This window comes from Ruditapes philippinarum, unplaced genomic scaffold (assembly GCF_026571515.1).
Source record: "Ruditapes philippinarum isolate M1 unplaced genomic scaffold, ASM2657151v2 ctg728_1_1_1_1, whole genome shotgun sequence".
Lineage (NCBI taxonomy): Eukaryota > Metazoa > Mollusca > Bivalvia > Venerida > Veneridae > Ruditapes > Ruditapes philippinarum.
This window is the reverse complement of record NW_026859203.1, coordinates 67,984-91,141: the sequence shown is the minus strand read 5'-3', so window position 1 is coordinate 91,141 and position 23,158 is coordinate 67,984. Positions and strand designations below refer to the sequence as shown.

Here is a 23,158-nt window from a genome sequence, read left to right as displayed (position 1 = left end):
CGTGATGGGAACCAAATGTATATCATAGCCTGGCCTCGACGTTTTGACGCTGTCGTGAACAAAGACGGTATCTCAAAAAAGCGTTTGAAATATATTAATATATATGCTTTATAGAATAATCTAGATTTACTGTTTAATTTCAATAATTCATCGTAATACAACTTTGTAGTTTTATCAGCTACCTATTCTGATTGATGTGATGAATAATTCATCAGCATTTATCCGGCAATTCTCCCAATCCCTGCTATTCCAAGTATTATCATTATCTGATTATCAAAAATGATTTAAAAAATCAATTTATTGGGTGCTAGATTAAATTTTATCTGATGAATATTTTAGTGTATAAGATTTGTATTGAAGAGATGCAAAAATCGTGAGTTAACTCACTCTGCTCCAAAATACTCTATTAATGATGTTTTTGTTGTTGTTGTTGTTGTTGTTTTCCTTATGTTGTTGGATTTTATTTATTTATTTATTTATTTATTTATTTGTTTGTTTGTTTGTTTGTTTGTTGGTTTATTTATTTATTTATTTATTTATTTATTTATTATTTTTTTTTTATCTTATTTTAGTTTTTTTTTATAATATTATAATTGTTTCGCTTATTATTTTATATCTTTTTTATTTCATGTTTTATTATCCTTTTTTTACGTTATGAATTTGAGAATTTTGTAACTCTATGCGTTTCTATAGGACAGCAATTTTTTCTTTCTGAAAATTTCACCTGACAGACACGAGTTAATTATACCTCCATACCGAACGGCAAATTACGGTGTACCTGTAACAAGAGCTTTGCCATAATTATCACTCATCAATGTTTCTGGCCGGGATAACATTGATTTTTGACTGCTTCTATTTTTTACCACGTAAACATAGCGAGGACGATAATTTACCGTTCCGTTGCCATGGTTTCAAGTTAAACATCCCGGGCAGCGTTTAGTAGGTTTTACTAATTTTGAATCACGCAAATTATTATGTATCGGAAGTTTCCAATTGTGTTCTATATGAACTTTAGAGATCCGGATATAATTAATCTCGTCTTGCATGTACAATTTCCCGACTAGCCGCCATGAGTTTGTAATCTCCAGTTCTAATTAAATAGACAATGGCACATTTTTTTAAATAAAATACATTATAAGTACTAATTAAAGATGTGATGTACACATGTATACCTTTCGTGGTGATTTTTATATAGGTGTCCATGCCAAAAAACTACAATCTTGAGAATGATGCTAGATATTTTAATTATACTTCTAAAAAAATAGTGAAAAAAAGAAGATACATGTTCCAGTGAAACAATAGAAAAGGAAAATAAACAAACAGTGGCTTAACCGTTTTTAAAACTATTTGTTTTGTACATATCATAGTGGAATCAATCTTTTTTACGGTGCTTCATTTAAGTACTATAAATACCTGACACAGAAATTTTGTTTTATTAAATTGAGCTTTTAGAAAACAAAGACGATAGTTTGTTCCTTATTTGTTCATAATGAAAATAACGCAGTTCTTTTGTTTCTTCATTAAACTGCCTTCTGTTTTTCTCTTACCTGACAGATACAAGAAACGGACACGTGCCTCAATATAACTTCTATCCCTTATAAGGTTTCTTGCGTGCTGTCTACTTTCGAATAATTATACTACATTGTTTGTTTTAATGATCTTGTCCCCGGATAAGTCAGACAGCGTCATTATCACGAATCAACTAATACCACGACGCACCGTCTGACAGACAATCCAGCCTCTTTCTCTGGGATATTACATTTTATCTGCCGATTAAATCTCGAAGACCATTAGTATATTTGGTTTCAATTTTGTATCAATTTGGTTCTAGGACACATCTTTGATGAAGTCAAACAAATCGAGTCGTCCCAGGTGAGCAAGGTGCGTACTTGATTAAGTAAATGAAGAGCACGATCGACGCTGGAATGAATTCCTAGGGAAATCGGATCTCTTTAGAGATATAAACAGCAATTGAAGGAAAGCGAATTGCCTTTTTCCATCAATTAAATGGATTCATTGCTATATAATCACGAATAATAAAACCCGAGTAGTGAACTTTCGCTTTATTTATTTTACACGTTTTGCGGATAAGTGTTTATGAATAGCACATCTCTTGTTGTCTTTTGATTATGACGCGGCTTGTATTACATTTTGAAATTACAAGTGCTCTTATCTCGTCCACATATCAATATATTTCACTTCGTGATGATACTTTACCTCGGATGTTCCGGGATACAGAACTGTATCCATTTTAACAAAACGATGATGATGATGATTTTGATGACATTTATTATAATGATAATGATTGTTATGATGATAGTGATGATAATGAAGGTGGTGGTGGTGGTGGTGATGATGATGATGATGATGTATGAATCTATGTTGGTGAGACCTATTTTCAACATCATATGGCTACATATATTTATAAACCTATTTTCTACATCATATGCCTGTATGTTTATGGAGTTATTTTCTACATCATATGCCTGTATGTTTATGGAGTTATTTTCTACATCATTTGCCTGTATGTTTGTGGAGTTTTTTCTACATCATATGTCTGTATGTTTGTGAGACTCTACATCACTTGCCTGTATGTTTGTGGAGTTATTTTCTACATCGTATGTCTGTATGTTTGTGGAGTTATTTTCTACATCATTTGCCTGTATGTTTGTGGAGTTATTTTCTACATCGTATGCCTCTATGTTGGTGAGACATTTTGTCTACATCATATGTCTGTATGTTTGTGGAGTTATTTTCTACATCATTTGCCTGTATGTTTGTGGAGTTATTTTCTGCACCATATGTCTGTATGTTGGTGAGACTCTACATCACTTGCCTGTATGTTTGTGGAGTTATTTTCTACATCGTATGTCTGTATGTTTGTGGAGTTATTTTCTACATCATTTGCCTGTATGTTTGTGGAGTTATTTTCTACATCGTATGCCTCTTTGTTGGTGAGACATTTTGTCTACATCATATGTTTGTATGTTTGTAAAGTTATTTTCTACATCGTATGCCTCTATGTTGGTGAGACATATTTTCTACATCATTTGCCTGTATGTTTGTGGAGTTATTTTCTACATCATATGTCTGTATGTTTGTAAAGTTATTTTCTACATCGTATGCCTCTATGTTGGTGAGACATATTTTCTACATCATTTGCCTGTATGTTTGTGGAGTTATTTTCTACATCATATGTCTGTATGTTTGTGGAGTTATTTTCTACATCATATGCCTGTATGTTTGTGGAGTTATTTTCTACATCATATGCCTGTATGTTTGTGGAGTTATTTTCTACATCATATGTCTGTATGTTTGTGAGACTCTACATCGTTTGTCTGTATGTTTGTGGAGTTATTTTCTACATCATGTTTGTGGAGTTATTTTCTACATCATTTGCCTGTATGTTTGTGGAGTTATTTTCTACATCATTTGCCTGTATGTTGGTGAGACATATTTTCTACATCATATGTCTGTATGTTTAAGAGACAAATTTTCTACGTCATATGTCCGTATGTTCGAGAAACCTATTTTCTACATCCAAAGTCTGTATATTTGTGAACCTTTTCCCTACATCATATGTCTATATGTTTGTGAGACCTATTTTCTACATCATATGTCTGTATTTTTGTGATACCTATTCCCTACATCATATGTCTGTATTTTTGTGAGACCTATTCCCTACATCATATGTCTGTATTTTGTGAGACCTATTTTCTACATCATAAGTCTGTTTGTTTGTGAGACCTTTTTTTCTACATCATATGTATATTCATTTGTTAGACATATTTTCTGCGACAGACTATTCAGTTGTTATGAATGTAGTGACAAGATAAACATGCGTTGTTTTCTCTGTTCAAAGTTGAGGCATTTCGTAGAGTAGAGTACAGTAATTATTTCAATGCGTCATTAGATAGTAATTTATTTCCGTGTCATTTTCATTTATGACACTGATTCAATTTTTGATTAATTCTATGATGAAATTTTATTTAATAATAAACATCTCTTTTATGTAACATTAAGTATATTTTGCAAATATGAATTTTGTGTGATACCAATGCCCGCTGGGCTAGGTATATTTAACGATTGTTTATATTCACGTTGATACAGCCTCGTTCTGTGGTCCCGACGGTATAAACAGTAGTCCCGACGGTATATGAGGCTATACAGGTGTAATCTAAATCATTGTCATGTTATTACTTCGATATTTAATTTGTATTTTTACTTGATTATTCATGAATATTTAATGACGTTGTCTTTTTGTATAAAATGAGAGAATATTTACGAACTATGACTTTAAAATTAATATAAGAAAGCAGACTTTTGAAAAAAAGTCAACAAAACACCACAGTAGAAGGTAAAGGGATGGATAAACCTAAATATGTATGGCCCATCTAAATTATCATTTTGAAGCTCGATTTAAACACAAAGGGGCATATAAATTCAAAACTAACTAAGATACATAAAAAAAAACTGAAAAAATACAGAACATTTTCCATAAATACATACAGCACAAGTAAAACAGCAGTTTGTGATAATGAACTTGTGTATTTCAATATTTCTACGTGAATTTTCTCAGTTAGTTATAAACATTAATTTGACGGAAAAGTTTACATGTATATACGAGTACATAGCTAGTACGAGTACTTAGCTTTTAAAAATGGTGCAATCTCAGACTCTTAGTTCAAGTTAAAAAGAAAACCTCTCTTTAATTTTATCCTTTTCTGAAAGAAATATTTTCATCTACATGTATATAAATTATAAGATATTTTCAGCTTTTCATCTTACTGTGTCATTTCTATTTTCATAACAAAACATCTGTACTACAATAAAAGTGGCAACGCAGTTTATTTCTAACAAAAAATCACCACAATTTTCATACATACTCCCAAAACTTGTTGCTGTTATTGAAATACGTAGCAAATCTTACTTTTGCATGGTCTAAAGACGTTAGTTTATTGATTTACAAGAGTTGGGTTTTATTGGAAACATAAATCTGCAAGTGTGATCAACAGAATGGGACCATATGACATACGTCTCTAAAAATTGTCACATTTTCACAACTTAGGCCGACTTAAAGCACTTATCCCACTGTGAACTGAGAAGAAAATAGTTTTTTGCCAACTAAGAACCGAGAATATTAGGCGTAATGTAAAGCCGTAAAGTAACAAATGGAAAATGGAATCTTGTGTGCCATCCCGTCGAGAATTCCAGGGCAATGTCGTAAATGTAATGTCGTAAATGCGTTTTGATTTAGTTGTAGATACTATCCAGTAACAGGTACAGTTATAATGCATTGTCTTTGTTCGATTTACTATAAGCATGCAAGATTTTTTTCTGTCATATTTTTTTACAATTTAAATGCTATGTCTCTGTAACTGTTAGGAGTGTGAACTTCTTTTATTCTTGAAAACAGTATTTTCCCTTTCTCTTTTCTCTTTTCTATAACGGCATTATATCTTTTAAAAGTACGTACTTGTCTATAAAGAAACATTGAGTTTCAGCTATAAGTTTTTACAGGCTTGCTAGCAAAAAAATGTTAACATATCGCATGGTGAAAAGATGTACAATATGATAAAAGTAAAGAACATTTTCCCTTGGCGATTTTATTCTTCAAAGACAAAAAGTTTAAAAGCAATTCATCAACGTACTGTATCTCATTCGAATGTTGCAAGCTAAAAATCACAAGAAAAAAACGTGTTTGAGTGTAAGTTGTTATGTTTTCTAGAGATATAAACATTATGTTATCTAGAGATATCAGCATTATGTTTTCTTGAGATATAAGCATTTTGTTTTCTAGACATATCAGCATAATGTTTTCCAGAGATACAAATTATGAGCATTGTGTTTTCTAGCGATGTCAGCATTGTGTTTTTTAGAGGTATAAGCATTATTTTTCTAGAAGTATAATCATTATATTTTCTTAAGATATAAGCATTATGTTTTCTAAAGATATAAGCATTATGTTTTCTAGAGATGTCAGAATTTTGTTTTCTAGAGGTATAATCATTATGTTTTCTAAAGATATAAGCATTATGTTTTCTAGAGGTATAATCATTATATTTTCTAAAGATATAAGCATTATGTTTTCTAAAGATATTTATAAGCATTATGTTTTTAGAGATGTCAGAATGATGTTTTCTAGAGGTATAATCATTATGTTTTCTAAAGATATAAGCGTTATGTTTTCTAAAGATATAAGTTTTATGTTTTCTAGAGATGTCAGAATTATATTTTCTAGAGATATCAGAATTATGTTTTCTAAATATATAAGCATTTTGTTTTCTAGAGATGTCAGAATTATGTTTTTTAGAGATATAAGCATTATGTTTTCTAGAGGTATAATCATTATGTCAGAATTATCTTTTCTAGAGATATCAGCATTCTGTTTTCTAGAGATACAAATTATGATCATTATGTTTTCTAGAGATATCAGCATTATATTTTCTAGAGATATCAGCATTTTGTTTTCTAGAGATATAAGCATTATTTTTTCTAGTGATATAAACAGTATGTTTTTTAGAAATACCAGCGTTATATTTTCTAGAGATATTAGCCGTATGTTTTCTAGAGATGTAAGCATTATGTTTTCTAGATATAAAAGCATTATGATTTCTAGAGATATAAGCATTATGTTTTCTAGAGAGATAGGTATTATGTTTTCTAGATATAAAAGCATTTTGATTTCTAGAGATATCAGCGATATGTTTTCTAGAGATATAAGCATTATGTTTTATAGTGGTAAAATGTATCAGCATTATGTTTTATAGAGATATAAGCATTATGTTTCTAGAGATATCAGAATTATGTTTTCTAGAGATATAAGCAAAATGTTTTCTAGAGATATAAGCATTATGTTTTCTAGAGATATAAGCATTATGTTTTATAGATGGACACCACAGGGGAAAAGACCACGAGGAAGACCAAAGATGACATGGAGGAAGACAGTGGAAAACTGTTTTGTGTGATATTTCTCAAAACAATTGCTCCTTAAATCATTTGTTGTGGAAAACAGATTATATTCGTATATAGGAAAAGAATCTCTATGTTACTGTCCGTCATCTTAAATGGCGCTACACTAAAGTTCAATTTGACTTAATTCTAAATGGATAAATTTTGTGAAAGAAACAATTAGTAATCTTGGTATGTCAGATTATTTTCATTTACAGAAAGTAGATAATATTAATCACTTAAAAAATATTGTGAAGCTTAGACTACATGATCAATTTTTACAAGACTGGCATAGTACTATTGATACATCTTCTAAGTGCTTATAGTGTATCGTACATATAAAATACTCATTGTTTTGAAAATATCTAGATCTACTTCCATTTGATATAGGCAAATATCTATGTAAATTTAGAACACCAAATCACCTATTACCAATTGAAAAAGGCGGACATTTGGCAATTGATCATAATAATAGGCTTTGTTCCCTATATCCGTATCAAACTATTGGTGATGAATTTCACTACTTATTTGAATGTTCGTACTTTAATGATATAAGACGTAAATCTCTTCTTCCCAGTTTTTATATTCGTCCTAATATTTTTAAACTTGACAGATTAATGAATAATTGTGATAAAAAAATCTGCTAAAACTATTTTTATTTTGTAAAAACATTATGTTAAAATTAAGATTATTTATACTTCTCATTCTCCATTCCCATAATGTAAAATACATGTTGTATTGAGTTCAGTTATTCAAATGAACAATATGATCTTTTTTATTTAGCTAGTCATAATTGTATTCTTTTATTGTGATATAAGTGATTTTTTACCGTTATTTTTCTGTTTGTTTGTTTGTTATAACCAGTTGCATATTATATGACTTGGTTTAATAAAAACTGAAACTGAAACTGACTTATCTTAATCAAACTTGGTATATAGCAAGCTTCTTTGCTTTTGCCCCGCCCCAGGGTCCAGGTTACTGCAACTAAAAATAGAAAGAAAAAAACAACTGTAGGGCACCGATACGAAGATTTCTACCAGCCGACACTATCAACAGAAGAAGATCTCGTGTCGTCGCCTGGCAGAAATCACCGACCATAGTATCCACACCAGGGCATTGTCGTCTGCCCCATGTAGAATGATGTAATCGTCACATACAGGGAGAAATTGCCCTTTAAAATAAAAAGTACCTGATAATATATCGGTTCCATGTCAGAAATAAATTAGTGAACGTGTCGCTAGGGTATACATCTAACGTTTAATCTAACCTGTAATCTGTTTCATTAACATCAATTTTTTATTGATTATTTCTTAAATCGTGAACATTAGATGAAGGTTAAAAAGGTAAATTAAAGTGCGGATGAATATTTAATGTAAAATTTAAGGCAGTGATATTTTTTGCCTTTGATTTTTCATTACTAATGCTACAATTTTGTCCGCCACAAATTGATCTCATGCGACATATCGAGAACACTTCATTACTTACTTAAACTTTGCCACATCATGGGTTAATTTGACTTCATCATGGGTTAATTTGACTTTGCCACTTCATGGCGTACCTCAAATTTAAAATTCAATGATTTACTGTAACTTTGACATTTAAAGACCTACTTTGATTTTGAAAATTCATGGCTAACTTTAACTTTGTAACTTCATTGTTTACTTTAAAGGGATTTTCAGGCAAATTAATGACCAAAGACCAAAATCTTTAAATGATCTTATGTACTCAAATCACGCTAAAATGACATTTTTAAAGTCCCAGCATGAATGTCTGTATCAGTTCTATATATTTTGGGGTTTAAGCGTAAATACATCTATATATGCTGTACGAAATTTCGACGCCGACAGAATCAACGAGCAATTTTAAAACAAGTCATGTGACTTGAATTAAATCTGAAAGTTACAATAACAGATATTGTGGATATTGTATGATCAAAACAAGTCTAAGTCATTAAGTTGACATGTTCTCTAACGTTTCCTGAGTTCACTGTGACAACTATTGTGAAATCTCAACCGCGGAAGCCACCATTTTATTCTTTATAAGGAGAAAAGATTTGTTCCTGTGACTGCCTAGTGTATCTATTTTGAGGACATTTACAAAATAATGAATGAAAAATTCAAAACGAAGAAATGAAAATGCCTGTGTCTCCCTTTAACTTTTATGCTGAATGGCTTACTTTAGTTTAATTACTTACTTTCACTTTGACATTTTATATCTCCCATTACATCCGACACTTCATGGCTGACTTATTTGAAACTTCACAGGTGTCTTTTACTTTGACACATAATAAATTATATTAGCCTTGACACTTCGATCATTGCTTACTTCATTTTAAAATTTACTTAAACTTAGATACTTTGGTGCTAACTTTAACTTTGACATATCTTTCGTTCAATTACTTACATTAACTTTAATAGACAGAACCGCCAACAGTACAAAGTTTGACCGCCAGACTTTAATAGAAACAGTAATAATCTTAGTTCAATACTGGTAATTTTATAGAATAATCACTACCAGCGCTTTGTAAAATGGGTCATCAAGTGTCAAAGTTAAAGTAAGCAATAATATGCCAAAGTTAAAGTTTAACGAAACGTTAATCATAGAGTGCTAAAGTTAAAGCAAGCCAGACACGTTTATAGTAAGCAATGAAGTGTCTATAAGGTAAAATAAGTAACTTAATATCAAAATTAAAGTAAGCCATGAATTGTTAAAGTTAATGTCAATTATGAAGTGTTTAAGTTAAATAAACCAGTAAGTTTTAATTTTAAGTTAAGTAATAAAGTGTCTAAGTTAAAGTAAGCAACTAAATATTAAAATCAAAGTAAGCCATATAATATTAGTATAAAAGTTAAAGCAAGTTAAAAAGTGTTAAATTTAAGGTAAGTCATTAAGTATTAAAGTTAGAATAAGCCATAAAGTGTAAAATTAAATTATGTCATAAGACGTCAAATTCAAGGTCAGTCATTAAGAACAGAACAGAGCAAATTTAAGTATCAAAGTTAAAGTGAAATGTAAGGATAAATTGTGATCATTAAAATTTCGTTAAATTCTGAATGTTATGATCAGCAAATTATTTAACAATGCTGATTTATCTGTGACAGATGGAAAGGAAATTGAATTACAATTATTGGTTCACTTGATGAAAATTGTTACAAATAAGCAGTCCCTTCTATAGGATCAACCATATAGCAGGAAGTCTATACTAAATTTATTTCTATAAAGGGGAAATAAATGTAGCTTCAGATTCGACAGTCATAAAGAGTTATTTGACTTCTTATTTTGTTAGAGAGAAACAAAAGAATCGGTCAAATGTAACAATAAAAGTTATTGAAAGTTTTATACCGTATCCGCCAATGTAACACAACCTGACACCTAATATTTGATTAACGTCATAAGTCTAAAATTATAACATTAATAAAAGAAAGGCTTTATGACATTGCGTTCATTTTAATTATTTAAGAAAAAAATATGTGAAACGTTACAAAATGGTGAAATAAAAGGAGTACCGATATATAACTTTAATATCAGTATAAGATTTTGAAGAAAATTTGTAAGTATTACATAAATAATACTGTCTTATTATTCGTACTTTAAATGTAAGAAGTAAATATAACTCGTATATATTACGTGTACAGCACTTAATTTACAGTGACACAAGATCTACAAAAACGATATATTAATATAATATGAAAAATAAGTATTGTACTCATATGTCATATAGAATATTTTCAAAATGGTTATTAGTAATTAGTTAATAATGTCATCCTATTATTTATTTAAAAACATTTTATAACTTAACATTCTGTATGTCATTATTTTATACACGTCCTTTTTATATTCATAAATATCATTTTTACAAGACGTTAGGCCATTACATTTCGTATACAGTTATGTGTCAATCTTTAATAGAGTTACAACATTTCCATTTTAATGAACTATACATTACGTACATAAAAAAGTGAACGCATCTCAATATTGTAATAGAACAATACGCTATGTATTTCGCCCTTTTATTAATTAAAAACAGAACGGTGTGTTCATGAAGCTTTTATCATCTTTATTAGTAGTCTTATTTCCCTTGACTTAAGAACCGATTTCTTTTTTCTAAAACGTTATAGGTATTCTGAGAAATCGGGAATATAGATATAGAAAAATGGATAATAATAATAGAAATATTTGTGTTGCAAAAGAGTAAATTATTCAGTATTATATTGAAGCTGTTGAGGTCTTCCTTACTGGCGACGCCGGTGAGCGGCGTCCTCTCTTATGGAATGTTTTTTTAGGGACCCGTGGAAGGAGCTGTTATTATTAGCAGTTAATGTCATGTTGTGTTACTAAGTTTTATTTTGATTCATAAAAATTAAGTTAACAAATATGTTGTTATATTTGTATTTAATAACTTTTGTAAAGAACATGTGCATTTAGATATTATTTTCATGTAATTGCAGGCTCAGTTTAACAGGTTGTTGGTAGACTCAGAATTTCGTTGTGGTCTACATTGTTGTCAATTGTACAAATGTATTCTTTTTCATCTTTTTTATTATTTATCTTAGATTTTTTTATTTATTTTTTTTATAGTTTAGGTATTTGTATTGAAACATCCACTTAAAAATAAAACTAAGTTTCTGTTTACTCACACTCTCATAATGAGGTTAGATCATTATATTTTAAGAAAAAAGACATATTTTAAGTAGCTGTATTTCACTAGAGACTTGTAATATAGTTCTGTAATTTCACGCATAGTCATGCTTTGTGTATCACTATTATAAAATTATTATTATTATTATTATTATAATTATTATTATCATTATTATTATTATTATTATTATTATTATTTTGCATGGGCTAGAAAGACTAGGTTCTAGTTAGTAGAAGAAAAACTCACAAAAACATAATTAGCTATGGATGAAGTAAACACTACTCTGTTAATCAGAAACAACAATATAACAGCTTTACTACTGACTAAACAACCCTACGTTTCACTTATTTCATTTCTACAGGCTGAAGAACCATCTTAAATATACATCGCTCTTATATCATGTCTCTTGAATTAAGAGTACACGTACACCGTACTTACTTTACATTTTCTTGATTTAGGAGCAATAAGCTACGTGAATCAATATTATATCATATCACCCCTAATTCCAATTGACTTAGAACAAAACATTAGGCTTACGTCGCTTTTATCATTCCTTTTGGTTAAAGAACATTGCGTTATGCATGTCAGATGATGTAACTGATATCACTTTTCATATTCTTTCCAAAAGTACGTCATGTAATTTAGTCATATCATTCTTTTATCCATTCCCTTGACTGAAGAACAGTATATTGTGCACCCCACTCTTATATCATTTCCTTTTGTGTAACTTCAGTATGATATGCATATCACTTTTTAGTGTATAACATTTCCCTTGACTAAAATACAGTACGTTATGTATATTACTTATAAATCATTTTCCTTGACTTAAGAACTGTATGTTATACTCATACTTATATCATTTCTATTAATTTAGATACAGTACTAGACGCATACTACTCATATCATTTCCTTTTCATTTAGAACAATATTTTGTGCATCCATTTCCCTTGACTTAAATATAGTATGCTAAGCAGTGTCGCTTTTATATTATTTCTCATACTTCAGAACAGTACGTTGAGCACATTACTTACATCATCTCCCTTGGCTTAGGGACAGAACGTTATGCATATCACACTTTCATCAATTCCCTTGACTTAAAAAACGTTGTCCACATTACACTTATATCATTTCCATTGACATAAAAGCTTATGCACATCATTTCCCTTGATATAGCAACAGTACATTACGCATATTATCTATATCAATTCCCCATTGACTTAAAAATATTGCGTTATGCATATCCTACTAATTAGATTTTCCCTTGACATGTCAACAGTACTTTATATAACTTATTCATATCACTTTTACATCATTTCCCTTGACTCTAGAACAGAATATTGCGCATATCACTGTTATAATATTTCCCTTAACTTAAAAAGGACGTTAGGCATATCCTTCTTGTATCATTTCCCTTGACTTAAATACAGTAGGGGGCGTTAGGCATTGTCACTCTTACACATCGTTTACCTTGATATAAAGGTATTTTATAAAGAGATCTACTTATTATGTGAACAAAATCAAATTGTAACCAATAAAACATTATCTTCACAGTTCTTTTCTAATGAACATCATCTCTATCATGTTTTGACAATTGTGTTGTATTAATACTCGTATTACATCTAAAATAAAATACACTTCAATGTTAAAGGTCCATTAAGCCCCCAAATTGTTTTTATTTACTTTTTCGAAAGCTTTTTAATTTTGGTCCAAGTTTATAGTGACAAAAAAGTTACGCATTGGCTCATTACCTAAACCATCCTTTTCTTCTGTTGCTTCTTGACAGTTATTTACTTATGGTAATTTAGTATTTAGTATGGAAGTCGAATTACTGTTTAGTTTATATTTTGCTACTTTTATGACAAATAATTTTACATTTAGCACTACTTTCTCCTGGAAACAAGCATCTAACATACTCTAAACCCATTTTTCAACGTTTAAAACTCATGTTTGCTATTTCTAAAAAAGTAAAATTTCATTTGTTTCTGAGACATAATGTGCCTTTAACATATACATTTTAATAGTTTGTTAAATGTAGTTTAATGTAAAAATAATGGAGGGAGTCTGTTGTACTTTAATGTTTGTGTTTAACATAATTAGTAAACAAAATATATCAAATTTGAGAAATGAATTCTTTTTAATATATATAGACATTTAAAAGTTCTTTATTTAGTCATATAATGTAACCAATTAAGTGTAGCCAGCCGTTTCAGTAGTTTTTTTATTCTGGCATTCTAAGTATAAAGTTGAGACGTGCCAAGCAGGAAGTATGGAGAATATTATTGTCCTTATCAAAAAACTTGTTTTCTATTGTTCTTGTGACAAAATATGAACATAAAAGATTAAATTTAACAGATCGTGATATGTATTATTTAATGATTATAATTGTATATCAATAATATTATATACGGGTTTCTCTTCCACTATTTAAATGAATCATTTGTAATGTGAAAATGTATAAATCGATCCATTTTGGATGCCGAGAACAATAACAACTTGTCTATAATCAAAGTAGCGAATATCTCGACAATTGTCAAATAACAATTTCAATATCATTTTCTTTCAGATAAAATTCAAATCTAGTTATTTACCTTATGAAATTATTACACTGCTACCGACCATATCTTATAAATGTTTTGATATTTCAGAAAGGTTATGAACAGATTAATACTGTACATATATCTGGCGCTTTTGGTGTGCTTACATGGGGAACAAGCATGGGGTACCGAAACAGGTAAGCTGTAAACGTTTCAAAATTACCTAAAAATATGTTCATCCATTTTTCAATTATGATTTTACTTTTATAGTGCAGAGTTTGAGAAAATTCTCTGCAAAAGTTTGAATTTCCCTTATTTGCCTATGTAAAAAAATGCAATACTCCCTTAATAAACTCCACTTATATTCATGCTATACAGTTTTACTAAGTTTTAAAGTGAGTGCAATCCCATTACCACGGGTGGGGACGTCAGACTCCATATGGATCTCCAAATCTTCGTTAAGGTATTAGCATCCTAATGCATTACCTCCGCGTTGAAGAGTATTCAAATAGGCTAGAACTACTGTTAACTACATTGAAGATGAGGGCCATGGGTTCAATCCTCAGAAGGGTCAACTTTTTTTTCCCTTTCTTTTTTTCTTTTAACATTATTTATGTATCTCTATGTCCCATTTGGAAAGAAAAAAGTGTTTTATCTTGATTTTTTAATTTATATAAAAGTATTTATTGGCTAAATTATGCTAAATCTAGTAATAAATATGGTACCTGATATTTTCAAAGTGTAATATAATCAAAACTAGACGGTAAAAGTATTTCATATCTCACAAGATCAACCAATATACTTTTTTAAAAATTTAGGGAAACTTTGAAAACAGGCACTCATTTGGGTAAATTTTAAGAATTTTCTAAATTAGGCTCCCTAAGTAGAAAAATGGTCAGACACGTGGTAAAAATGGGTGGGGTAGGGTAACATTTTTATACAGATTTCATAAATTTTAAGTAGAAACCATAATTTTGCTTATGTGGATTGTTAGCTGAATGGTACTTTTTGTTTCTTACCAAAGATTAACGGGAAAACATTTTTCATTAGAAAGTTAGTGCAGATTATTTAAAGGTTCCTCAATTTTTAAAAAGGGCCCTCATAACATCCTAGCTTGAGTTCAGAAAAGTGGCCATAACTTGATTTCCGTACGGTAAACTTTGTTTAAATTTTGCATACAGGTGTACTTTAAGGTATACATCTGACCTATGATGTCAATTTTTTAGTTCCTTATAGTGCCCATTAGGGTCCTAATACCTTAAAAACCTATATGTGAATTTCCGCTGCTATAGATGCGCATTATAAATGAGAAAGTAAAAATAAGTCTTTTAGGGGGTATGTTTTTAACTTTTGAAACATTTTTGTATGGAATTCAAACTTTTCGAAGTAATTCGAAATGTAATTCTTCACTTCTGAGTTTTCTCTACAGTTACTATTTTAGTATCAGCTTTCCATGCTTTAGTACGCACCCAGAACTCTTTTGTTTTGGCTTACTTTTGCATTAACATACCGGGATATATAGTGCACATCGAGATCAGCGGAAATTCACATAATTATTATGTTTTGCATATACTCAGTTTTGAAATCTATATGGAGCACACCCCGTCGGAAGGTCACATTGCAACTCTCCTTCATTACTGGTTGAGAAAACATCGCGTAGTCAGGTCAGAAACTATAAAAAAAACCCATCCGAGACCTCTCTACAAGTAATAACCATAATAATCATAAATATCATTTAAATATAATAAATCAAAAATCCAATTTACAGGTCGTAAAATTATACTACATGTATTTGTTATAAAAAAAGATGGATGGCCAATATTTTTTTTTTATTTGTGACATTTCAATGAAATCTATCATGTTGGTAGTTTTTTAACTCAACCAAATGTAAGATAATCATACAAATATACAACCCTATATACAGGGAATATTGGTGATATTCCTTAATTCCTGGTTGACAACAAACAACAATTATTTTCAAATCCATAGAATGAGATTAAGATTACGACAAGATCTGACCGTTGCAAGTTGATACCTATATTGTCACATTCACGGTTTTTCTTCATCTAGATAGTTTAATTTATCTCTCTACTGTAACCATTCATATTTTCTTTTTCAGAAGAACCCGATTGGTATAAAGGTAAGTGAACAAAATCAAAAATAAGAATAGTTATTAACTTCAATAAGCATAATTATCCGATAAACAATAACATCATAATGTTACTTTACAAAATATGTACTCTTTTTTTATTTATATTATGTTACTTAACAATTCATCGCGTTATTGTTTCGTTGCAACCATGTTTGTTTTTTGTAACTTAAAATATACAGTTGTTCCACTCAAAAAGAATGTTATTCTAATGAATTTCATAGCAGACCTTACTCCAACTGTTTCATACATTCGACTTAAATGAAACACTTTGCATTTGATATAATACACTGAAACATGTTGTGAATTATTTTTCCCAGAAACGACAGAGAGCAGTAATACGGTAATTCAACCGAGCTCAAGCACGGACGTGTCATGTGAATCATGTAGCAGGTCCCTTCCTGGCTATGTCACAGAAGGTCAAAGTATTTTATCTACAGATTATATTGTAACACCGTACGTGGACAAAGATAATCGTGGGAGTCACCAGTATGCGTCAAATACAAAAGACTTTATTGTAGAAAGCACTGTATTATTTCCAAATAAGCACTGCGAAGGATGCGAAAGGTCTCTTCCTCCATATGCAATAGACCAGCCTATAGTAGTACCGGCGGACTATATTTTACCAACACAAACTAAACTATTGCCAGATCAGTACGCCACTAAGGGATGGAAATTCTTTTATGAAAGATTCTATAATAAGCGACCGGAATATATTGTTAACTGGTTTGACCAAGACGTGATCGTCCCCTCTTCTATATCATGTTCAGAAGAAGTATCCTCTTCCATTGATGATGAAATTCCTTCAAGCAGTTTATTTGATTCTTCTATTTCAACTTATTTCAAAATAACACCAACTATCTTAACCTCTACTTCTATATCAAGTTTAGCAGATTCAAGTTTATCAATTACTTTATCTTACACAATCGATATGACGTCATCTTTCGCAAATTTCATATCTTCAACTACTGATAGTGTTACTACAACGAAAATATCTTCATCTCCAACGACTAGAATTATTACTCTTGTTACTCCAACATTTACCGATACATACTCTACGCCAACAGAAACAATAGCTCAAACACCTTATTTGACAACAGGAACTGCTACTTCATCAAGAAGTAACACTGTAACTGTTACTCCATCATTTACCGATGCACATTCTACTCCAACAAAAACAATAACTCTATCGCCTTCTTCGGCAAAAGAAACATTATCTTCATCTATGAGCAAAAGTTCGTCATCCTCAAAGACGACTGGAACTGGTAGTGGCACTATAGCATTCACCGATACATATTCTACGCCAACAGAAACAACAACTCAAATGCCTTCATCGACAACAGGAACAAGTACTTCATCAAGAAGTATCACTCTTTCAACTACAAATGCTGAAACTGTTACTCAAACATTCACCGATACATATTCTATTTCAAAAGAAACAAATACTCAAACTCCTTCTTTGGCAACAGAAACAGTATCTTCATCTTTATTCTCAAAGACGACTGGAACTGGTAGTGGTACTATAGCATTCACCGATACATATTCTACGCCAACAGAAACAACAACTCAAATGCCTCAATCGACAACAGGAAAAGTAACTTCATCAAGAAGTAACACTCTTTCAACTTCAAAGGGTGAAACTGTTACTCAGACTTTCACCGATACATATTCTACGCTAACAGAAACAAAAATTCATACACCTTCTTCGGAAACAGGAACAGTAACTTCATCTAAAAGTGACACTCCTTCATCTTCAACTGTTACTCCAATAATTAAACAAACAGTCTCATCTTCAACAGCAACCATACCTTTATCTACCAGTCCTCTTTTACCCTCAAATACTGCATCTATTACTCCAACAAAAACAATAACTCAATCACCTTCTTCGGGAACAGGAACAGTAACTTCATCTATAAGTAAAACTCCGTTATCCTCAATGACGTCTGGAACTGATACTATAACAACAGCTCAAATATCTTCACCGACAACAGGAACAGTAACTTCATCCAGAAGTAAAACTCTTTCAACTTCAACTGATAAAACTGTTACTCAAACACTCACCAATACATATTCTACACCAACAGAAACAATAACTCATACACCTTCTTCGGAAACGGGAACAGTTACTTCATCTATAAGTAAAACTTCGTTATCCTCTATGACGACTGGAACTGGTACTATAACATACATCGATATATATTCTACGCAAAAAGAAACAACAACTCAAACACCTTCATCGGCAACAAGAACAGGAATCACTACTTCAAGAAGTAATATTTTTCCAACTTCAAAGATTGATGAAACTGTTACTCAAACATTCACTGACGCATATTCTATGTCAACAGAAACAGTATCTCATATACCATCCACGACAACAGTAATCACTACTTCTTCAAGAAATAAAACTCCTTCATCTTCAATGACTGAAGCTGTTACTCCATCATTTACCGATACATACTCTACACCAACAAAAACAATAGCTCGATCATCTTCGGCAACAGGAACAGTGACTCCGTTATCCTCAATGACGTCTGGAACTGGTACTATAACAACAACTCAAATACCTTCACCGACAACAGGAACAGTAGCTTCATCAAGAAGTATCACTCTTTCAACTTCAAGGGATGGAACTGTTACTCAGACATTCACCGATACATATTCTACACCAACAAAAACAATAACTCAATCATCTTTGGCAACAGGAACAATAACTTCATCTATAAGTAAAACTTCGTTATCCTCGATGACGTCTGGAACTGGTACTATAACAACAACTGAAATACCTTCACCGACAACAGGAACAGTAACTTCATCAAGAAGTATCACTCTTTCAACTTCAAAGGATGAAACTGTTACTCAAACAGTCACCGATACATATTCTATGTCAACAAAAACAAATACTGAAACACATTCTTCGGCAACCGGAACAATTACTTCATCTGTAAGTAAAACTTTGTTATCCTCACAGACGACAGAAACTGGTACTATCACTTTCACCGATACATATTCCACGCCAACAGAAACAACAACAACTCCGACTGAAACAGTTACTCCAACATTGATCGTAACACCCTCTTCGACAACAGAGAGTATTACGCCATCTACAACTACTCCATCTAATATTACTCCATCTTCAACTACTACTTCTTCAACCACAACAACAACTATAACAGATCCAGGAGATACGGATGAACAGCAGTCAGATAGCAAATCTAGTGAGTACATTATTAAAACATCAAATAATACTTCATGTATCTATTCAACGTATCGTACAGTTTCAATGTATTTCATACACTGAAATGCTGATGTTTTATAAACATAGCGCATAGCGCATTATAGGTACAAAGCATCAGCAAATCTAACCATGATTTTGAGTAGATGTTTTATGTGTTAGTTTCAATGGGAAAGTTATATTCAAATAATGAATTTAAGGTGTATATCCTAAGCATTTTTAAGACACCCTTACCGGCTTTCTTATATAACTAACGGGATTTACCACATATTTCTCCGCAAGGTGCAAACAAAGAGGATATTGAATTAGTGTAGGTTCAATACCGAGTTTATTAAACGAGTTGAATGAAATTATATTATGCGAGCCCCTGGCGAGCAAAATATTATTTTATTCAACGATTTTAATAAATTAAGTAATGAACCTACACAAATATAATATTCTATTTATAACATACCTAAAAGTGCAAAATAATTCAATTTTCATTAACGCGCCGATAATGTAACGCTAGCATTTATGTTCGTATAACGCAAATGACGTCGTGTCAAAATACATACACGGCCGTGCAATACCATTTTTACGGAGTCGCAAAATCGGCACGGGTATGTAATAAAACTAATTTGTGAATCTGAAGTGAGAGGAAAATGACAATAAGACTATATCGGACAGATTTCGAACCAGACATCTCTACATTACAATTCCGGTGCTATTTCCCTTGATCCAATCGAGCATTATCTCTAATAATTTGAACATTTGCAGTCAAGTATCGGAGTTATTATATCAATAATGGGTTTGCTTTATTTACAGCAAGTAATAATGTTCCTATAATTGCTGGTGGAGTAGCGGCTGCAGTTGTTACATGTGCAGTTGTAGGGGTTGTTGTTGCGGTCAAAGTTTGTGCGAAGTCATCAGTGTCCACTGTTCCCCAGGCAGCTACATACCAGGCGCCACAGGTTCCTGGTTCAGCCTCATACAACCCACCTCCAAGCAACACCGGCAATCAGGGTCCTACAACAAACAACTGTCTTCGAGGAGGGCAAGATGGGCCGGCAAATACAAAATCTAAAATAAAACTTCCCGAGCCAACACAAACCCGTAATCTACCGACCTTAAATGGTCCTCAACCTCCTGCTGCAAACAATGGATTGACGTTAGCCTCACAGTTTGAACCTCTGCCATCGATTGAAGGTTCTTTCCCAGCAGGTGATATAGCAGGTGTTCCGGAAGCTTCTGCATACACAGCTCCTCAAGTACCTGACGCTCCAGTTTATTAAAGCTGGTATTTTGTACTGTTATGTTAGTTAGATATACAATAAGACCTACATATGTCGATTTTTAATGGTGTATTTTATGCATATGAATTTCAATAGCGTGTGTGGATTTTATAAACGTATCAGAGACCTATCCTGATATCATTAAAACTCAACAGAACGTTGACATTCTCTTCTAGTACGAATGTATGTGCATGCATGTTTATATTGCTCAGGATTATTCATTTCATATATCATTTTAATCCTCAAAGAATATAATCAGAGTTACTCTTTCATCTTTACATATAAGGTGCCGGTGCATTTGTTCATAACTAGTGTAATTCATCATTTTACTCGTCATAATCTGCGTCATTAACGTCATAATCAAAGTTGACAACCTTTAAAGACTTATAAGAATTAAAGCAAACCAATGAAGCATTGAGTTCAGTGCTTTGAGGGCGTTTGTTTCATTTAAATTGAAAAATATTTTAGAGAAATATGAAAGATACCTAATTGTGGTAGTATATTTCTGCTGCCATCAACAGGAAACACTTACTTATTACATTACTTATCATTAGGTACTAACTTGTTAATTTTCGTGTTGATAAGTTAAATAACGGATATTTTCTGATTAACTAGGTATATGTTCTTGGTTTCTCGATATTTCATAGTTTAGTACAAGATTTAACCTTTTCTTTATTTCTAATAAAGTTACTCTATTGATATAACTTTAATTCTAATAACTTCATGTACCGGGACCAACGGTTCTTTTGTTATATACCCATTTTATTATGTACCCATATTGTATTATAAAATGATTGGAAGATATTAAAAGATATGTTCTGTTAAATAGTTAAATGACGAATAAATATCCAAAAACACTAAACAATGCCCACAACTGCCAACGATCATCACTCAAAGAATATATGAAATTTTATTACTTGGTTATCTATAATACAGATTAGTATCAGACAATTATCTGAATAGCAAATTAAATTATTAGTAGCTAGACAATGGGGAATACCATAGACATATATCCCTTATATTTCCAATAAATACCTGGCATATAGTAATCAAAAGTGTTCTAAATATGCCAACACTAACCAGTTGAATAACTGATCTTTTTTTTGTTAATCATTAATACTTTCATGTAAGTAACACACAATTATATTTACAGTTACTAGCGCTGGCAGATGTGGACACTTGGAAGTTGATTATTTATTTTTGTCATGTAACTATAAACACTGGAAATATATCTACTTAATAAAATGATAATATATGTCATTTAATTAATTAACATGAAAACTAACTAGTTGGTAAGAGGGTTAACATAAATATTAAGTGTTTCAAACGCTAAATGATGGTCAAAATATACTACCATACATAATGATTGAAATTTGTTTTCTGTTCATCAGCAATTAGTTATCATTTGATGTTGTGTTTGTTGTTTTTGTTTGTGTTGCAGGTCAACTGGTATTTTTATTTTCAAGTGATATTATCAAAATAAATGTTTTTATTTTAATGTGTGTTTTTTTCATTACATTCAGCTTGTATGTACATGTATATAAAATTATCAACATAAATAAAATTTTCTGTATTTTGACAAAATTAATTTTTGGTGGATGATAAGAAACACTGACACAAAAATAGCACACATTTCAACTCGTACAGAAAGAATCCTGAATGTTACACGGCTTATAAAGTGACCCTAATTTGTAAAACAGACTGAACTATACTTTATTCTATGATAGTTGATTGTGATGTGAACAATTTAATAAAACCCTGATTACTTTAAACAGTTAAACTCTGCTACTGAAAATTGCCAAATGGTCAAAAACAAAGATGTACTTTTATACAAATCAAAGATGTAAAATGTGTATTTTAAGGTCAACTTTACCATAACACATCAGCATTAAAACAATTGAATAGCATGGACATTGACAGTAGCAGTGAAGGACAGGTGAACAAAGACTGACCTATGGCTAGCACGTAGAGTCACCTATATGGCTAGCAGGCTCCTACTTAGAGTCACCTATATGACTAGCAGGCACCTATGTAGAGTCACCTATATGACTAGCAGGCACCTATGTAGAGTCACCTATATGGCTAGCAGGCACCTATGTAGAGTCACCTATATGACTAGCAGGCACCTATGTAGAGTCACCTATATGGCTAGCAGGCACCTATGTAGAGTCACCTATATGGCTAGCAGGCACCTATGTAGAGTCACCTATATGACTAGCAGGCACCTATGTAGAGTCACCTATATGGCTAGCAGGCACCTATGTAGAGTCACCTATATGACTAGCAGGCACCTACGTAGAGTCACCTATATGACTAGCAGGCACCTATGTAGAGTCACCTATATGGCTAGCAGGCACCTATGTAGAGTCACCTATATGACTA

At 31.5% G+C, this 23,158-nt stretch overlaps 1 protein-coding gene across 1 annotated transcript; it reads left to right on the top strand.

Annotated features, from left to right (window-relative positions):
• The first annotated feature begins 10,346 nt into the window (after positions 1-10,346).
• On the top strand, positions 10,347-22,274 carry LOC132755587 (mucin-2-like). The gene is made up of 5 exons (XM_060746472.1): positions 10,347-10,501; positions 14,236-14,321; positions 16,244-16,264; positions 16,594-19,488; positions 20,310-22,274. Exons 2-5 carry the CDS (start codon positions 14,243-14,245, stop codon positions 20,774-20,776), a joined length of 3,462 nt encoding a protein of 1,153 aa, XP_060602455.1. The 5' UTR covers positions 10,347-10,501; positions 14,236-14,242; the 3' UTR covers positions 20,777-22,274.
• Positions 22,275-23,158: the final 884 nt, after the last annotated feature.